The sequence below is a fragment of the Carassius auratus genome, chromosome 50 (assembly GCF_003368295.1).
Source record: "Carassius auratus strain Wakin chromosome 50, ASM336829v1, whole genome shotgun sequence".
NCBI classification, from domain to species: Eukaryota; Metazoa; Chordata; class Actinopteri; order Cypriniformes; family Cyprinidae; genus Carassius; species Carassius auratus.
Genome location: NC_039292.1, coordinates 9,652,964 through 9,674,238, shown reverse-complemented (window position 1 = coordinate 9,674,238; position 21,275 = coordinate 9,652,964). Strand labels below are relative to the sequence as shown.

Genomic DNA, 21,275 nt, shown 5'->3' with positions numbered 1-21,275 from the left:
AGGTCTCTATAAGGGATTGTAATGTTTTTTTTTTTATATTACTGACATTTTTTATATATTTACTATAATTATTATGAATATATTTGTAAAAGCAGACTTTTTTATCCAAAGCGACTTACAGTGCATTCAGGCTAATGTTTCAAATAAATCACACGTAACAAACTTTTGATCAGACATCTACCTCAAAGCCTAATTTTTCCTAAAAAAAAAAAAAAAAATCTGAATGCAATAATGTGTAGTATTTTTATTGTTCTCTGTCCTGAAAATGTTTCAAAATTTCTAAATCCAATATAATTTCTTTCAAATCTCACATTACATTTTTTTATGTTAAATATATATATATATATATATTTTTTTTTTTATTACTGTAATGTGTAAAATATTCATTTAAATTATTCTTTCAATAAAAACAAATTTTTAATATTTTAGTTTTACGTTTAAAACTGAATTATTTTTGTACGTAAAACTGAAATATTTATTTATTTACTTTAAAATTGTTGTACACATTATAACACATTATTATAGTCACATTAATGAACTATTATATGTTAAATGTTATTAATTATTTAGTCTAAACATACACTACTTGACGGCTTGAGCTAATATTATGAATGAGAGTAGGAGGGCTTTAGGACCCGGAAGCAACGAGCGTGGTGTCGTACTGAACGGAGCGACATAAAGACATTAGGTGAGTCCTATGGTATTGACACGCGTTTGAATTCATTGATATTCAGCATTCAGACCTTATTAGTGCTGAAGGGGTTATGCTTCACTTTTGCCTATGTGTTATAATGCTGTCCACCGTTATGAAGTTTATCACACACCCACTGTCTGCCCTTGCCTTGTTTATAGTAGTAGACACATGACATGAGTGGTCGACATAAACACTAACATTACACTAAAGGAGGATTTACTGATGTAGGATGAATGAATGTCGTAGTTTTTCAACTTATTACTCAGCAAAAGGAAACAAGAGACAAGTAAGAAAAAGATGACAACATATTGTACATTTGTAATGAAATTATATTGTTTTTATATCCGGATAACAGCACTTGCTAAATTAAACAAGCAAAATAAAAAGCTAATACAGTATAATAGAATTTTAAAATTGTATATATACGTGTACTTACACTTTCTTTTAAATAGTAGTCGAATTTAGTCTTTTTTGACCATAGACATTTAAAGCACACCTATTATGCCCCAAAATATCGATTGTCTCAAATGTGTTTATGCCTTCCAGGTTGGCAGCTCATTATGTTTTGAGACACATGCATTGCTCGTTTGCTGCCCATCACTAGGTTCAGGAGTAAAGATCAGTATCTTTTAACTTTTGCCTAAAAGATCTCATATAAAGGTATGTGAAGACAATGATATAAAAAGAGGTCATTCTCCCATATGAGTGCTGGAACATGTGAAAACATCACTTCATGTTGGCTTTGCCAATTATATATATATGTACTATGTATATATATTAGGGATTTAATGATTCACTCAACTTACGATTCAACTTACGATTCAACTAGATTCACGGTTTTTATTTCACAATTACGATTAAACTTGAATCAGAATTTTTTTTACAAAATAAGATTTAAGGAAAAATTAAATTAAACACTTTTATTATTGCCTGGATAAAATGCTGCATGTTTATTTGTGAAATTTTAATAAAACACTGTAATAATTGCTGTTTCTGTTGTCCTCATTTGTAAGTCGCTTTGGATAAAAGCATCTGCTAATTGACCATATTTAAATATAAACAAAATAAGGCTTTGTCTGTGCTCTTTCCATTTAAAATTAGAGGCAACCACTGCATTTTAATTATGATCCAAAGAACGATTCTGCATACATGCAGCATGTACAGTTTTTAATGTAAATTAGACTGTATAACTTAGAAATTTGAAGCAAAAACAGAATGATTGACTTCAGTTTTGTGAAACTATACATAAAAAATATCTGCATGAAACTGAAACAGCAGACGAGCTGAATGAGACACAGATCCACTCTCCGCCAGCAGGTGGCGCTTAAAGCATTTCCTTGGTTACCGCTGTAAACAAAGCAGCGCTGCACTTATGAACTTTAATATGCATTATATGAGGCAAGGTGAAAAGAAAAAAACATCTTAATTTTGTCTAAAGACAGTAAGCTCCCCTCAGACATGCATTCATATAAATCTCGATTGAATCGTGATTTTAGAATTTCAAACGATTTGAATTATCACATATTTGAATCGATTTTCAAACAGCTCTCGGTTAATCATTACAACCTATATATATATATATATATATATATATATATATATATATATATAGATAGATAGATAGATAGATAGATAGATAGATATCAATAATAATAAAAATGAATAAATACATTTTTTTTTTTATTACACATACACACACACATACATATCATAAAATGGACAGTAGCCTATAATGTTGCCTAAATCATGTAGCCTATCATTGAGATTTTATACAAAAGGTGTTTATTTGAAAATTTATTTTATTTTTTATTTAAAAATATGTACAGATAATCTAATTTTAAATACATAATAGCTAAGATAAGATGTCTGCAGCACATCATTAATCTCACCGCTGCTGTGATGCAGACTAATGGTGAAGCATTCCAGCTGAAATCATATTTACAGGTGCAGACATTGAGATAATTTAATCAGATTCGGTCTGTCAGCGCCGTGTCTTGAAATGCAAAGTTAAAATAGGCCCATGAATCAAGGAAACCAAAAATTGCCTTGTCAAAAGTGGAAATCTGTCATTGCGGTTTCAAATTACCCCAAAGCAGCGAGTTCACTAAACATTTTTGGACACATTTGATGACTGGTGCAATTAAAATGGTTACGCTCAGGTATGCATAAACAAAGGTACCAGGCTGCAGTTTTACATTATGCAGATGGCATATTTGACAGTTTTACTCGCAGGATAGATGGGTTAGAAGTTCTAAACGGGAAGCATATGATAAATCGATTCTGCTGGCATGAGACCACCGGGCTCCGTTCCGCAGCTGTGTGCAATGGTCACCTAATATTAGCAAGGCATTTGCTTTCAACTCTAGAAACACATCTTTAATTGGACTCGGCTACAGAAAATCCATATATTTTGCGCACCTGCTGTGCCAACCCTGGTTTTTAATCGCTCACGGTTATATTTCTGTCCGTAGCACGTGGAAAATGGTTGGAAAATGTTCTCGACTCTGAATCTGAAAGTAGCCTTTGATGAAAAATGAACACAACGCTTTCTTTTGATCGCCGCGCACCAGTCCTAGATTCTCCCATCTGCCCGTTTTGAAGAATAAACTATTAGATGCTCCACTTTACACACCTTTGAGATCTTTGTGGCATGTGCCAACCATCTATATAGAGGGCACTGCACCATTATGTCACTCTCTGTGTGTAGTAAGTAAAAATAGTGTAAGTAAAAATATAGGATTGTGGCTCAGTGGAGGGACATGCAAAAATAGTCTTTGAGAAAAAAGGCCTTAGTGTATTGTGTGGCACCAGCATGATTGGCAATCACTCACTGTATGTGCTGGTGAGGGATTATTGTTAGAGAAACCTGACAGCTGGCACTTGGCAGGTCTGCCCAGAACTCCATGGATAATTTAGCCACTCGTTGTCATTATAGTTCATTAGTCGCACTCTTGTGTGAGACGCAGCTCTTCACCCGCTAAGCGAATGAATATTTAACACTACAAGAAGTCTCAGTGCAGGGTAAGACACATGAGAGATGAATCTGCTAGAGAAAGATGACGGGAAATCAAAGTGTACCCTGTTTGCTTTCTTAATTAATACATGTTTCTGCCCTTATTTTGTTTGATTCGGCACTTGCAAGGTCTTCCAGAGAAAAAAAACAAACATGTATAATCATGTTTCTTGAGCGGCAAAACAGTATATTAGAATAATTTCTGAAGGATCATGTGACACTGAAAGACTGGAGTAATGATGCTGAAAATTCAGCTTTGCATCACAGGAATAAATAACATTTTATAGTATATTCAAATAGAAAAACTTTATTTTAAATGTTAATATTTCATGAGGATTTTTTTTTCAATAAAATAAATATTATTTACATACTCGTATTTTCCGGACTATAAGTCACACTTTTTTTCATAGTTTGGCTGGTCCTGCGACTTATAGTCAGGTACGACTTATTTATCAAAATTAATTTGACATGAACCAAGAGAAATGAACTAAGACAAATGAACCAAGAGAAAACATTACCGTCTACAGCAGCCAGAGGGCGCACTATGCTGCTCTGTGCTCCTGTAGACTACACTGAAAACATAGAGCGCCCTCTCGCGGCTGTAGACGGTAATGTTTTCTCTTGGTTCTTGGGTCTAAATAAATGCGACTTATAGTCCAATGCGACTTATATATATGTTTTTTTCCTCATCATGACGTATTTTTGGACTGATGCGACTTATACTCAGGTGCGACTTATAGTCCGAAAAATACAGTAATAATAATTTTTAATTTCTGGGCTTTTTTATATTATTGCCAATAGTAGACTCTGATTACTTTTGTTATAAATTTATTTTTGAGTACACACATAAACAGTCGGTGCTCAAAATTGCATCTTTAAGCAAAAAGTAAATAAAAATAAGGAACTATAATGGCTTACTCAGAGTCAGACGACATATTTTTCCAATATGCTAAAAGTGTTGAATGACTTTTTACGATCAGTGGTGTATGTGTAGCTAGTTGCATTCTGCAGTTTTATGTTTTAACCACAGTTGTCGATAGACAACATACAATAGTAATGTTGCAATTTTGATTTACTTTGTTATAATTTCACTTTTTACTATATCTCCCAACGTGATTCTTTTATACTTCACGCAATTATTGTTTTAGCCTTCCACGCTTTTCACTTTCTCGTTACACAAGTAAAGTGGTTTGCGACTGCTTTTTCATGCTAAATTTAAATAATCAGTGTTTGTATTATATTGATAGTGTTGCCTCGGGTAGCCTATATGCAGCAGAGTCTTCCCGTGACCACAAAAGAGATTTTTGTCATTTTCCCCTACTTGAGCCATATCTGGCTCACGGCAGTGCAACTCTGACAAATCCTGCACTGCGTTTTGATTCGCTCAGCGCTTTTTTCCTCCCAGATCCTCCGCTAAGTTGTTGTAGTCTCTGATTTTGAGCCTCTTGAATGCCCTCCTGCAAGCAAATGGCTTCAAGACTTTCTTCAAGTGCTTGCCAGTAAGTCAGCAAATTTCCCGCTGGGGACCTTGAGGGCTGTTTTGGGTACAAGCAGATAGGGGCAATTAATAAATAAATTATTAAAATGGCTGCTTTCTGAGTGATTTCTTGTTTTTTTTAACCTCACTATTCCCTTACAGTTTGACTCGAAACAAGATGGTTCATGCTCAGATGCACAAAGTTAAGTTCGGTTGTCTGGTCTTCTTTTGATACTTTTGTTCTCTTTATAAGTTTCGATCATCCAGCATATCCTTGAAACATGCCTTATTGCTGTGGAAAGAACACTTCTCAATACTTAGACATCCAAATTTTGTTGAATGTTTGAATTAATTCTTCATAAGATGTTACCAGACTCTGAAAAAAACTTTTTGAACAAGCCAATGTCATTTTCTGTTTTCACTCTTACTCTTCAGGCAATGGCACAGACGGGCTTTGGACGAAAATACTTCAAAGCTTTTGTTAGTGGCTTCTTTGTAGCCGTGCCCGTGACAGTGACTGTTTTAGACCGTCTTGCCGACGTGGCCCGCATGGAAGGTGCCTCAATGCAGGTGGGATGTCTTTTATACACTTTAGCAAACTTCGTAATGTTGTTGTTTTGATGAATCTGGTTTAGTTTTGCTAAAAGTTAGCAAAGAATATAACTAACATAAAATCTTTTGGAAATTCGGTTGATATTTAAAACATGTCTAAATATGTTGAACATTTTTATTTGATTTTTTTTTTCAGTTTACTGAAGAAATACAGTAATATTTAAACATTTTAATTTAAAATGAAGCAGAATAATAATACTCTTAAATGTGTATTAGGTATTTAAAAATATATTTGAAAGAATGTTATACTGGGAATGATGCAGATTCATAAAAATCACAGAAATTAATCAAACTTATTTTAATCATCACATTTAAAACATCTGTCAAATTTAAAACATCTGTCTACTTATAAAAAGTGTTGGGTAACTAAAAAAAAGTCTATAAAAATAGGGCACGATGTACTGTTTTTGAAGGAATTTTCCATATTTATTTTAACAGATGTTTTAAATGTGATGATTAAAATAGTAAGTTTGATTAATGTAATAAGTTTTATGTGTAGTTTAACAGTAAAATTAATAGCCAAATAGAAAGCACCTTAAAATCACCATATTAAAAATTTTGCTTGATTTTTGTATTACAAAAAAAATTGCAAATATATTGCAGGTATTAAATATATTTCACAGCCTTAAAAAAAAACAAGAAAATAGTTTTTACATTAACAAGCTCTATATAAATATTAATAAACTTTTACGTATGTTAGGACTTTGCATTTCGACTTAATCAAACCAAATTTGCCCAACATTGCACTAATAGCAAGCACTAAGACCCTGATGAAAGACACCTCTAATAATGAGAGAAAACTGTCTGAATACACCACGCTCATTTCCTCGCCAAACAGAAGTAATGGTTCATTATGTACCTAATGAACACTAACTAACCAAAACGGTGTTGATGTTTTCCTGTTGGACTCTTGGTTTCTAGTGCTATGTATTTGCTAATGGCTTTTCCCACTTCACCCATGGCCTTTGAATCCAAAAAAGTAAGTCCACTGACAATGCTGAAAGCTGACACTAATGCAGAATGAGAAAATGTGTCTGAATAAAAAAGATAGAGCCCCCAGCTGTGACAGATAAATTCTCTAGGCGGGATATTTATTTTAAAAGGACAGATAAGAGATATTTCTGTCAATTATCCCAGCAAGTGTGAAATGGCTCATCGAGATCTCCCCTAATGATTCAGTGGAGGCCCGTGTATCAAGTCAGTTGACGACTTGCATGCTTGAGAAGGTTCGTCACGCACAAGTTGTTTGATACACCACCACAAACGAGTTAAGAGCAAAACAAATAGTAAAAAAAAAAACCTGTTTTGAAGTTAACTTTTAGATGTTATTTTTACCCTTAGGATGCCATCAGTCAAAAGGCTGAATGAAGAACAGAGACTTGAATTTAAAGCAGAGTTGCTGAGTTAATTCTTAGAGCTGGCTTGGGAAGTTTGTGTGGTATTGAGGATTAAAGCAATAAATCATAGACCAAAAAGAAAAACTGATAAAACCTAAAAGTCTTCTCTAAATTGTCCTGAATCTAAAATTTATGAACCGTTTTGACTGTGGATTGAATCTTTCCCAGCCGTCCTTAAACCCCGATGGAGAGTCGTCACCTGATGTTGTGCTGCTCAACCGCTGGAGTGTGAGGAACTATCAAGTACAGCGAGGGGACATCGTGTCAGTTTTGTGAGTAGCCACATTTAAGCCGTATTTTGTGTTCGAGGTGCTCCATGACGTTTCACTGTGGGAGTGATGCTTGTCGTTAGAGTAAACACCTTTTTTTTCCCTCTGTTTTTTTTTTTTCGTATTGATTGTAGTTGTGGTATGGTGTTAAGTAGGGATGATATACTGTACATCAGTACAGTTAATGATCCAGTATTACAGATTATTTTAATTTATTAGTATCAGGTGACGTGGCCATCATCTAAAATCACTTAAAATTTTAAGCCTAGAAACCTTTAAAAACACTTAATTTAATAGCTTTGTTAAATGTACTGTAATCTTTAGCAAGTCAAAATAAATATCCATTCATCATAGTGTACTTTGTAACATTGTGAGGCCAAAGTTCACTGGTAGCATTTAAAATGACTGATTTTAAGTGTTTTGTTTTTATTTATTTAGACAAAAAATAATTTAACGGTAATCGCCCATGACAATAATTATTTGCTTATGGATACTGGCCTGAATTTTAATTTTGGTGAAAGTGAAATGTCGATTTTACTAGGATTTTAGTGATTAAATTCGAGTCTTTAAATTATTTTGGTCTTTAAATGTTATTCTAATGTTTTTATATCTTCACCTTTAATGATGCTAATAATTTAATAACTCCACTTTATCACTTACCCTCATGTCGTTTCAAACCTGTAAAAGCTTTGTTGGTCTTCAGAACAAAATGTAAGATATTTTGGATGAAAACTGGGAGGTTTGTGACTGTCCCATTGACTGCCAAGTAAATTACACTGTCAAGGTCCAGAAAAGTATGAAAAGCATCATCAGAATAGTCCATCTGCCATCAGTGATTCAACTGTAACGTTATGAAGCAACGAGAATACTTTTTGTACATTAAGAAAACAAAAATAATGACTTTATTCAACAATTCCTCTCCTCTGTGTCTCTCCACATAACCGTAGAGCCACTGTAGTTGTGACGATGTCTTTCTGTCACGTTCGGTGATACAGGAAACACGGAGAGAGAACCAATTGCAGGTATGGTATTTATTCAGGGGTAATCCAAAAGGGGTAAACAGTCCAGGCAGGGTCAAAACCAGAATATCCAATAAACATGAACAGACAAAAGACGAGGCAGGATAAAGACTACAGATTAGCATCACACATAAGACAAGGACTCCGTGACACAGACTCAGACAGACCGGGTATAAATACACAGAAGGATGATGAGGGAACTGGAGACAGGTGGGGAACAATCAATTAACTCAACAAGGAGGAAGGTGACCAAATAAGGGAACAGGAAGTGATAAGGTGACAGACACCGTGGGAAAGGAGGACACCTAGTGGAAACCCAGGGAACACAACCCAGACACTGTGACACTTTCATACTTGTCTGGACCTTGACAGTGTAACTTACTTGGCAGTATATGGGACAGTTACAAGCCTCCCGGTTTTCATCCAAAATATCTTAAATTTTGTTCTGAAGATGAACAAGGCTTTTACAGGTCTGGAACGACATGAGGATAAGTGATTAATGACAAAATATTCATTTTGGGGTGGAGTATCCCTTTAAACTTAATGTTTACCAAATCTCAAAATGGATTAATATTGTATATTATAATATTGTATATTTATATGTATATTTTACTTTGTTACTAATAATGTAATAACAATTTTCAGTATAATCTTCACCCTTCTCAAAATAAACAATTGTTATATGTACTCAAAGTTAATATTATTATAATATTATTATAATATTATAAAATATTTTGTTTTAACATCAAAATAATTATTCACTTATTGTATTGACCGAAATTGGAAAATTAGTGCATTTCTAGCATAAACTTTTAATGTTTGCACCTCAGCTCTGGTGAAATAATTGAAAATGGACTAAAATGTCTGAAAAGTTAGACTGCTAGCTGAAGACGGGTATGATGTTTGTGTGACAGAACCTGAACAGCTGAGCTTGCAGACCTCTCATGGGTGTCCTCACATGCACTCAGATTTTCCAAAAGCGAAAAATTCATTAATTCGGGAAATTGCCACTGAAATGTTTTCCATCCAGAGACATCTTTGGAGCTCAAAATTGCTAATTGGACCGTTTTGGTCTCCTTGACCTTAAACCCAGATGCCCTGAGTACACTAAATCAAGGGGAATCCAACTCAGGATAATGAACCCACTCTGTTTTAAGGGTTACTGGTATTGCAAGTAGTTGGCATGGACGCAATCGTATGATATACTTTAATGTGCTGCTCAACACCAAGAGCCTTTTGACATAGGCCCTGCGGAGGCTATCATCTTGACTCTAGTTAGGCAACTCCTCTTCACTTTTATCTATGGTCTGTATTTTGAAGCACTAGGGGAAAATAATTTATTTCATCCAACTACTTGATCAAACACTCACCCTGCTGTTTTCTTTGACTTTGAATGTTTGATAGACCAGTGACCAGTAAATGGGTTCAGCGCTGTTAGCTGTTCAAATAAGGTTTTAATGCTGAGAAACTCAGGGGCTTGTGTATGATTATAAGTGCCACCACAGGATGTTTATCGCATCTAAAATATTACTCTGTTGGCCTGTATCCTGATCAGAGGGTTTAACATTGAATTAATGAAGTAGAAACATTTATTCAATCATTATCAGTTAATAAATTATTCAATTTATGTCTTTTGTCCCTCTAGTGGTGAACGAATGAAGCAAAAATAATGACTGTTCTCAAGAAGGTTTTCAGAACACTGCCTCAGTCTGTGATTGGTCAAACAAACAGATGACTCTGCCCATAATCTCACATCATTGGCTGAGCCACTGTTGCTATGCCATGCTGGGCAGACTTTTCAAAAAGATTATGTTTTCAAAACACCACAAAGTTCTAGTGTCTTGTTTATAGTTATTAACCTGGAATAGCATGAAGGTTTCTTTCTTTGCGTAAAAGTACAAATTTCAGCTTTAAATTGATATACTGTTTATTTTGTTGTGTAGATCCCTGTATTGGGAACATTGTAGAGAGTTTGGTGAGAACCGGTTTGGCAAGTTTGAGAAGAGGTCTGTATGCTGGAATTAGCATAACAGAGATGTGTACCCAAGTACCCGAGGTGGGGGTGGGATAACGTTACAGCCTTGTACGCGTTCTTTTCTGCTGTGTAAACAAAGTCCAGTGTGTTTTTCCCCTTGTTGCAAAGTTCACATGCTGGTAGAACTTTGTCAAAGCTGTCTTTAAGTTTGCGTTGTTGAAGTCACCGGCTATTATGAAAAAGCCACCGGGGTTATTTGTTTGTTGTTTGCTGATGGCGCTGTACAGCTCGAGGGGATGTAAACTGTGTCAATAACAATGGCCTTGAACTCCCGCAGCAGATAGAACGGTCGACACTTCACAAACTTCATAAACTCCACCAGTAATAAACAGTGTTTTGTCACTACCACAGCATTGTTACACCACTCTTTGTGATGTACACTCATAAGCCACCTCCGCTAGTCTTACCAGAAAGTGCTGTATCTCTGTCCACTCTGTCGCAGGCAGATCTGTGCAGCTGAATAGCATGAGATTTTGTCATTTAGCCATGTTTCAGTGAAAACAAACACAGAACAATCCCTTGTCTCATGCTGTGTAGACCGACTGAGTTGAATTACTTCAGTTTATTTTCCAGAGAGCTAACGTTTGAGAGCATGAGTGACAGAATCGCTGGTCTAGTGGGGTTAGCCCTTAGCCTAGCTTGAAATCCATTAAACCTATGTGATTTCAGCCTTGAGAAGTCTATTTTTAATGATACTTTAGTGGTGCTTTTCTGTCCTTTCTTGTTCTGTAGGTAAAGAAGCTGCATGAATACTGCAAAATGTCTCCTTTTTTGTTTCACAATTGGGGGAAAAAGTTTGAACAACTTGATGGTGAGTATATATTGACAGAATGTTTCATTTTGAGTGAGCTGTCTCTTTTTAGGTTTTTATATTTCGTAACCATATATATAAACATATTTAGATCACATGATCATTTAAATTGGCACAAAGCAGTCTAAATCAGATCAGGAATCAAATCAGACATTTCTGAGTGCAATTCACTGAGTTTGTTCATGCAGCTCCAAGAGTTTTGTTTTCTTCTGGCTGTTTGGATCAAAAGCAGATATATTTGGGATTCATTTTTTAATGTTGTCTGAGGAAGTCTCTGAGCCCACAGATAATATCTTATTTAGAGAACATTCCTCATCTTTAGACAGCAGTCGATGGGGAAGAGCTTCTGTCACGGTGTTTTACACACACAGAAAACGTTTTGTCATGCTTTCGGTGTAAACTGACAAACTTCATGATTTTATGAATTGCCATTTGTAAATTACCACTTCCTTAGAGCAATCTGAGAGCTAGTTCTTCAACAATTATCTTGTCAAAAGTCAGGTCTCTGCATCTGTGACTAAGGCGAAGCATTGGTGCAAAATGTAGAGTGCCAAAAATTTTTGTCCTTTTGAAAATGTTCAAATGTTTTACATATAACCACAGGTCGCAAAAGAAATGTATTACATAAAAACAGTTGTCTGAATGGGAGCATTGATAGAGGACAAAAAGAGCAAATAAATGTCCATTGATTCACAGCATGCCTGTCAACTTTCCCACTCTTTTCCGAGTCATTTTGAAGTGTGCTGGGCAGAAAATGGGCTCTCATCGGGCTGGACTGTAATTAGCCATCTACATGGAAACCAGTTCAGTTCATGGGTCCTCGGAGAGGTTTCATAGAACCCAGCTCACATTCAGGAAATTTTGCATTCAGCTCAGGTTTTGAGGTTTCTGAGGTGATTTTAGTACCAGCATGCTTCTGCTTTCATAGACAACCGACTTGGTTTTTAATGTGGTGGCCAGAAACCCATGATGGGGGCAAACTCATTGTTATATAAGAGAGCTGAAGGCGGGGTGGGTTTCTTTAGTCTACAATCCTAGTTTTTGTTTTGTTTTATTTCTTCAAGCCCTAAAAAGCAAAAAAAAAAAAAAAAAACTTTAGAAAAGGACATTGAAGATTTTGTGAAGGATGTTTGGGCCAGTTGACAGAACTGCCACATGCTAAATCTGACAAATGTTATATTTATGCTTTTTGCAGTTTTAAAAATATGATACAAATATTATTATTATTATTATTATTATTATTATTATTATTATTATTATTATTAATAACACATTATGGCAAAACATTTAACCCATGGGTTTGATAAAATACGAGTGATAAAATATTTAATTAACACAATTTTAAATGCATATATTTCATAATTATTCATTTAATAATTCATTTAACTTTCATGTGTTAATTAGATGTTTTATAATTTTAATAATAATAATACAATTTATTATTATTATTATTATTATTATTATCATTAAAAACAACAACAACAATTGGAAACATTGAACAAGTGTTGCTATTATCTTTGTGTAAATATGTTTGGCAATTGAATAAAAATAATAATTATAGAGAAAGAGAAAGAGAGAGAAATTAAATTAACTGTATAATTATTTGTATTATTATTTCTGTTATTAATTATCTATTAATGTATTAATGGTACAATAATAATAACAACAGCACCCTAATAGCAGTTTAATACCTTTTAACATTAATTAGCTTTGTGTTAATAAAATCTTATATTTCGATGATGATAATAATGATGATGATATTGATAATGATAATAATTTAAAATATACAACAAAATGTTACATTTTTGCTTTCAGTTTTGCCCAATTTAACCAGCATAAATAAGTTCACAAAAAAATTAAAAAAAATAAATAAATAAATATATATAAATATAAATATATATATATATATATATATATATATATATATATATATATATATATATATATATATATATATATATATATATATGTGTTTATTACACCTGTTTTTCATAAACCGTATATGTGGCCCATGGCCCATATTACATTTCTATAATTTTGTCTTTATTTACATCCATGGCCACACCACAAGTCTGCAGTATTGTACTCAGCATGAGGTTTAATATTATTCTTGTGCTGTGTGTATTGCTCAGCCCAGAGAAACTTAATTTTGTGGCATAAAGATTGGGATCATTTATTGCCCTCCAGTTTTCAGATGCTTTGGCTCATCATTGCTTCACCAGACACACTATCTGTGAGGCTATTTGTGCTGGTAAATCAGGCTTCAGATGGAAACAGTCACAGCAGAGCGGTTAGAAATGATCATTTTGAAGAAATTTAAACAACTAGAAATTCCTTTAAAGGGGTCATATGATGCTGCTAAAAAAGAACATTATTTTGTGTATTTGGTATAATGCAATGTGTTTATGCGGTTTATTAAGGTTAAAAGTCTTTGCAACTTTACAGATCTTCTTTATGCACCAAGAGCTTGTAACACTCCAGAGAGAAAGTAAAAATTTCAACGGCATCATATGACCCCTTTAAATAACTTGAAAACATTTCTAATGCAGTGAGATCTTATAAATATTTAGAAAGGTGATCACCGTTATTGTAATTTTTCTCCTTTTAGTCTGAACCGCAAGATGAACCTTCCCCTTTTGGCCAGAAAATGAAATTATCTGTGGAGGAATCACTCACAGATGTTTAATTTGCAGAAGCTCGAGGCAAGTGCTCGCTATTCATCCAGGGAACTCATTTTCTCCTCCGATCGGCCCCACCAATTAAATCTGAGGTCCACCGTCCATCATCCTTAGCAGTAAAAGCTTTGGGTTCACTTGTAAAAGATGACTTATTCCATTTGTTAGTTCGTTTTGCGTGTCAGATTTTATGGTTCTCTTTGTCTGTTAAATCTGCAGTGCATGAAGGGAATACGAAAAAAAATCAAGGAATGTCTGCTTGCAACCAACAGTACAACAACTCAACCTCCAGCAATTTAGAAACAAACTATGCTGTTCTTCCAAGTTCACTTAGCTGGAAGCATTTGTGTCCATTTAAAAATGTACAAATGTTTTTAATATATATATTTAACATGTATATTATATATTATGAATTTTGTATTTCTATTATATTAGATGCTATATTATTCAATACAATGTAAATACCAAAATCCAATACTATTTTGTCTGCATAAATAACAAACAAATGACTCGAATATGATACACTAATAAAAAAAAAAATTGTTAAATTTTTATATAGTTTAAAAACAATTTTATGAAATTTTATGAGTCTAAATCAACTCAATGTTTTAATTCGACTGACTAGTAATTATCTAAAGCATGTGTTGCTGTGGAGACAGTCTGCCTCTGCAGCTGTTTTTACATTGAACTGCTTCGCTTAACAATACAGAGACTTCTGCAGTGCCCTATTTAATGTGGTTTTTTATATCATTTTTAATCTCAACTGAAAACTACATTAGCCACACTCATGTGAATATATCTATAGTTGTTAGTGGTCTGTCATCATGCCTTTTGGATATTTAGTTTGTGATTGGAGCAGATATCTCTTTGGACAAACATCAGAGAGGCTTCCCTGGCACTCACCGCCTGTACGATCCGTCCTGTAAAATGAATTAGCGCTGGCATTGTATGTTCCCCTCATCTCCTACATGAACTGTGCTCTGCCCACATCCGTGCAAGATGGTAGTCCCTTGACATATTCAGGACATGATAAAGCTGGAAGATCTGGATGTAGCAGAGGGGAAATTTGTCTTAAAGATGTCAAGGGGTATCAAACAGTTTATTCTTAATACCATTTTCTTTCTGATTTGATACAAATATATTACATTGCATTTAAATTATTATGTATTACATATTCTTTTTAAATTGATTTTAAGTTTATAGTTTATTATGTATAATTATATTATAGTACATTACTTTATATTGTTGTAAACTATAAATATATAGAAATATAACATTTCAATTCCAGACATTTGTTTTAATTTAGTTAAAATCATTTATATACTGCCTAATATACTTATATTAGATTTGTTTTCTATTAAATAAAGTTAGATTAAAATATAATCAAATGTAATTTTGATTAAAAAAAAGAAACTTAGAAAAATACATTTTTAATCCATTTTAGTATATTTATTTATTTACGTTGATATTTAAGATTAGCTTAATATTCATTGTTGTATTCGATTTTTAATAATTAAAGTTAGCATAAAATGTAACAATGTAATTTTAATTGTATAGATTGAAAATGTACTTTTTAAATTCTAATTACTATTTTTTCTTTATTTTGACATTTACATTTTTATCAATATTAGTATTTATATTAATCTTTTAATTATAGAATTTAGATTAAAATGTAATTGAATGTAATGTTTGTTAATAATTAAATAAAATAAAACTTCAGTTTTTATAGAGATAGATTTTTTATATTTAGGTTTTATTTTATTTATTATCATTAGATTTTTATACGATTTGGATAATAAAATAATTGAATGTAATTTTAATTAAAGTTAAATTTTGATCTGTTTTTTAGATCGAAAAATAATATTTTTATTCTATCAAATATTTTGTATTTATTTGACTAAATATTTATTCTTATTAGAGTTCCAAGAATCTAATTTAGATTAAAAAGAAAGTGAATGTAAACTGAAAGTTGTTCAATTTTTGATGATATTTAAAACTTTTATTAAGTTGCAGAATATGAACATCCTAGGTTATTTTAAGATTTGTTCAGCTTTGTAAGGATTTCACCTTCTTGTTTTTCTGCCAAATCATTGGTGAAAGTATTTCTCCAGTCACGTTTGCTTTGGAACACACAAACAGCCGTGTCATCACAATGAAGCACAGCTGGCGCCATCGCAGCAACATTTCTGTCCCTCAGCATTTAGAGAAGACTCATTTCAGTCAGGTCACACCAATTCACTCCGGTCCAGCTGTTTGCACTCCTCTGTTCACTTTATTATCAGTATCAGGAGTGTTACAATTCATTTCCCCAATGGCGGCTGGTATTATATTCCCTGTCACACTCGGGAGGTCAGCGATTTAGAGGAGCCATGCTAATGAGCGCGAGGGAGACGGGGAGCTGGCCGTGGCAGATTAAGACAATGTGTCAACATGCTAAGCTTCTAATAAGAAAGATATTCTTTAGGGGAATTACCGGCTGGTCTTAGACGTCCACAATAGAGGTTAAGGCCAAGAGATAGTGGGGATTTTAATACATTCATTTCCGTGCTTTTCAGAACTTTTGGTTTGGAAAATTTGGGACGTTTAGAGACAGTTCATATCTTCATAAGCTAATCCAAAGAGAGGAGAACATGGCTCGACATTAAGGATGGTGCAGGGTCTTCCCCCGTCGCACAATCAGTGATCACACATGTGTTCTTCTGATGCCTTACAACATAAACATTTTTACTTGTTGGGTATTGAACATTTTTGCTATGAATTATTTTCATGCATTTATAGTCACAGTAACATCATCCAACAGGACAACATTTACAAACAAATCAGTATCGCTTCCACTGATCACATTTCAGTACATCCATATATATATATATATATATATATATATATATATATATATATATATTAGGGCTGGTAATTTAACGTGTTAATTAGATTAATTAATTATGGAGAAAAATAATGCGTTAAAATTATTAATGTTATTTTTGTTATAATTAATGTTATTAATATCACACGAGCTGTAGGCTAAGTTCATTAAGAAGTTAATATTGTGTTATTTTAGACACAATGTTGTCTGTTTTGCTCAATTCTGCCAACCAAAATATAAAGACTAATCAGAACAGAACATCTCACCCACAGCGGCATTACATTTTTTAATCCATGTTTTGAATTAATTGGGTGAAGCATTTTGTGCATTGAAACATTGGCAATAGTCGCGATGGATTTGAAGTAGCACTGCACAGAGTGATCAAAGGTACCGCAAAGGATATCAAAGTACCGCGAGAGTGATTCAAAAGCACAAGAGTTGTCTGTTCTCTAAGCTCTTGCGGTTCTTTTGATGTCACACATTGATCTGTCTGATGGTAATCCACTTCAAGTCAAACAAGTCTAATGATTCAATAAACCATTCATAAAGAACCATTTACTTCTCTCCCGAATGAATCAGCCATTTGAACGAATCAAACGAATGAATAAATGACTCAATGACTTAATCATTAAGACATTTACCACAACCTACTGGAAGTTTTAGTTTATTATTTAGAATATCATTTCATTAAATAAATAATTGAATATTTTCAAAGTAATAATAATAAAATTAATAAAATAAATTATTAAAGTTTTAGTTCACCCAACTAAAAATAACAATTTTGTCATCATTTACTGATATTGGTCCAAAAGAGTATATGTAATAAATGTTATCAAACAAAATATTTCTGTTTGATGCTTTGCACAACAATGACTTTAAATGATCTTTTCAGAGTAATTTTTCCAAATTTGATGTGTGATGTTAATCACCACATCATGTAATTAATTAGATTAAAAATTATAATCACTTACCAGCCCTAATATAAATATATATAAATATATATGTGTGTGTGAGTGATAAAATCACTTATCATGATAATGATAAAATATTTATATTATTTTTGTAATGCATTTAAAATGTTGATTAATACACACACAATATTGACAGGCTATATGTATAAAATTACCTACTACAGACTTTCTATCTGTGTGAGTTTGCACCCTCTTCTTTTGTCATTACCTCACATCCATCTCCGAAAAAAAAAAAAAAAACACTCTCCTACCCAGAGACTCGGATAAAGATTGATGTTTCTTTTACTTCCAAAGACATTTTTCTCTGCACTCAAATATAGCTTAGAGCCTTTTTTCAATCCTGCCCTGACTGAAAAGAATGTGTGTATGAGAGAGAGATGAACTCCACAACACTCAAGCCATCTTGAGAATGCAGAATGCTCTCTTGCAGTCTAGACCCTATATTTATAAACTGTTATTATCTGACACACACCTGTGGGCTCTGGCTTTCATTATGTCTAGAGGTGGTCTCTGCTTAGGGTAATGCCAGTGGCAGGTGTCATTTCTCAGTGTCAGTGATTCCAGCTTTGCCTCATGAGGCTCCACACTAAAGACGCTTGTGTCAGTTGCTCATGGAGCTCTTGTTGTTTGCAGTGGTGAAGCCCACAGAATCCACCTGCTCCATTATGCACTCATGACCACGATCGAATCCACAAGTGTCACTGAACGTTTAGCCAACTTGCCATCCTAATTTGGATGCCTGAAGCAGTGACAATGGCACCCCAGGTCGAGTTAACCTATTTCCATATTTAGCTCAAGTCCAACTTTGGAAAGCAAAATGAGCGATCATGCTGCTTTGCAGAGAGGATGGTTTCATCATCGTTCTTATGGCAGTGGGGTCCACATTTTTGCATTGCAAATGCCATATAAATAAATACTTTTTCTGTGCATTGATACATATATACATTTTTATATTATATTAATGATATCATATTATATGATATGTATATTATTATTTAACATTTATTTTTATTGTATATGTAATATATTAATTATATGAAAATTTTTAATTATAAACAAATATGTGTAGATAATATAAATGTAACTTAAATATAATTGAATGTAATTAATTTATATATAATATAATAAAAATTATATTTTATTAAGTAAATTACATTTGTATTATTTAAATATTTATATTATATTATTTAACGTGTGGTTTATTGTCATTTAGTTTTATTTTGTATTATTATTATAAAATATAAACAAATATTAAATATTAATTATATTTATAATATTTAATAATTTTATATAAGATAATATAATACATTACATTTAAGTGATTATGATATATTATATCATATCATATATTATATCATATTAAATTATATTATTATTTAATTTAAGCCTGAAAATGAGTAGAGATTTTTAAAAAAAATACATTTCAAATTAATAAAAAATATTTCAGATTCTGCAATAATTGCAGTTTTATTTTCAGCTCCAATTCATTACATTTTATGTTAAATGTAATAGAAATTTAATATAATTTGCAATGAAAATAAAAATCTAAAAATAAATAAAAAAGAAGAGTTTGCGTGTGTTTAAGGACCCCAACCCCCCCTCAAATCCATTTCACCTTTCCGTGAAAACTGAATCCGTAGAATTGTGCTGCTCATCTCCACATGTGGTGTTTGGACTTTCTAATGTATCATTAGTGGTGTATTTGTCAAGCACGAGTGTATCTATACGGTCTGTTCCCCTCCACATTCAGCGGTCTCTGACTCTCATGTTGTTGCTAGGGTAACCTGTTGAGGGAAGGCAGGAACATCCACACTTGATTGCGATCACTTCCTAATTTCTAGTCAATATGCAAAACGTTTTTAATGATGGGTAATTTATTTATTGCCTTTTTTCATTTGCTGGGACTCAAAACTTCTTCATCTGCAATGGAATTATCTCAAAATGGTTATTACTTTGTATGCGCTGAATTTAATTAGTGCATTATCTTTGTGGACATAAAGTCTCTTAATTGCGTTTTAGATTAAATTAATGTTGCATACTGCCTCAGGTTCTTGTTTTTGGAGTGAAAAGCCAGTGCTCAGGCTTCTCTGCCGCATTACCTCTTTTTCGACTTGCCAAAAGATTTGCTGAGTGCTGAATCGCTCCTTCTCTTGGTTTGATGTAGGTTATATAATAGTGCAGTTGTAATATGTGCTATGTTTTGGAATACTATATGAGCTTCAAAAGCAACAGTGCATCTGTCCTAAAATTTTTGATATATTTGACATCATTTTACACACACACACACACACACACACATAATTTAACTCATTATATAATAGTATAATATATATTTATAAAATTTAATTATTTGTAATTAAAATGATAACATAATATAGTTTATATAACAAAGTATTAACATTTTAAACGTAATTAGGATTATTTATTTATGAACATAATTCATATTAATAGATAAGTAATATCTTGGATGACTGACAAGTGAACTCTGTGAAATTGATAAATTATATTAATTTAATCATAAAAGTTTGATAATTTGATAAATTTGAAAAGTCAAAACTATCATTTATAACAAACTTTAGTCACCATATCATTTTTTGTTTTTCTTATTGAATAATATAATATAGTATTACAATTTAATAACATTATTTTAATATTATAAATGGAGATCCATACATGACCTCCATTTATAGTAATAAAATGGTGTTATATATACTGTATAACATATATAGCAGTAAGTTATTTATAACAAAATATTATTTGATATGAAAGTTGATATAAATTATACATAACATTTTAAAATGTTTTAGAATTATTTAGAGTATTTATTTATTTATCAAATAGAATTAATATTATGTTCATTTATATACATTTATAACACAAACATGATACATTTTATAACACACACAGAATAAATTATAGAACATTTTAAAATGAATGAAAAGTATTTATTTATAATATTAATAAAATATCATTAATATTTATAAATTCATTAATACCAAGTTACAATTGACAAGTGAAACTGATACATTCTATTAATTTCTTTACAAAAATGTAATCATTTGATACAGTTATTATATCATTAAGTAAAGGTGTTTTTTAAAATAATTGTAATATACAGTAGTATGTATCGTTACTTCTCAACTGAGAAGATGTGTTTACTCTTCTACGACGTTGCCAGCTTATATTTGACCTTCAACACAATCACCGTTTCATACACATCCAACCCAGCCTCCCTCGGTAATTAACTAATTGATTTGCGCTCGTTCATCCGTTCCTTTTTCCAAAGAAGTCTGCTGTTCAGGCCAGCTGCTGGAGGCCGAGGTGAAATATGGGCTAACGTGACTTTGACTAATAGCTTGGAGGAAGAAAGATGGCCCCGGCGCTCCTGACTCTGCAGATCTCCTGGAGGTCAGTTCTGGAATGGGGCTGATTAGAAACT

General features: G+C 32.7%; 1 protein-coding gene across 3 annotated transcripts in view; it reads left to right on the top strand.

Annotated features, from left to right (window-relative positions):
- Window positions 1–620: 620 nt before the first annotated feature.
- Window positions 621–21,275, top strand: part of LOC113066925 (mitochondrial inner membrane protease subunit 2-like) — a 64,159-nt gene continuing 43,504 nt past the window's right edge. For 2 of the 3 annotated variants that reach the window (XM_026239060.1, XM_026239061.1), the window contains exons 1-3: window positions 621–688; window positions 5,620–5,754; window positions 7,362–7,465. In XM_026239060.1, coding sequence (XP_026094845.1) covers window positions 5,623–5,754; window positions 7,362–7,465 — 236 coding nt within the window. In that variant the 5' untranslated portion in view covers window positions 621–688; window positions 5,620–5,622. Of the gene's footprint in view, window positions 689–5,619; window positions 5,755–7,361; window positions 7,466–11,248; window positions 11,524–21,275 lie in introns of those variants that run through there. The other variant, XM_026239062.1, reaches the window with a different exon arrangement.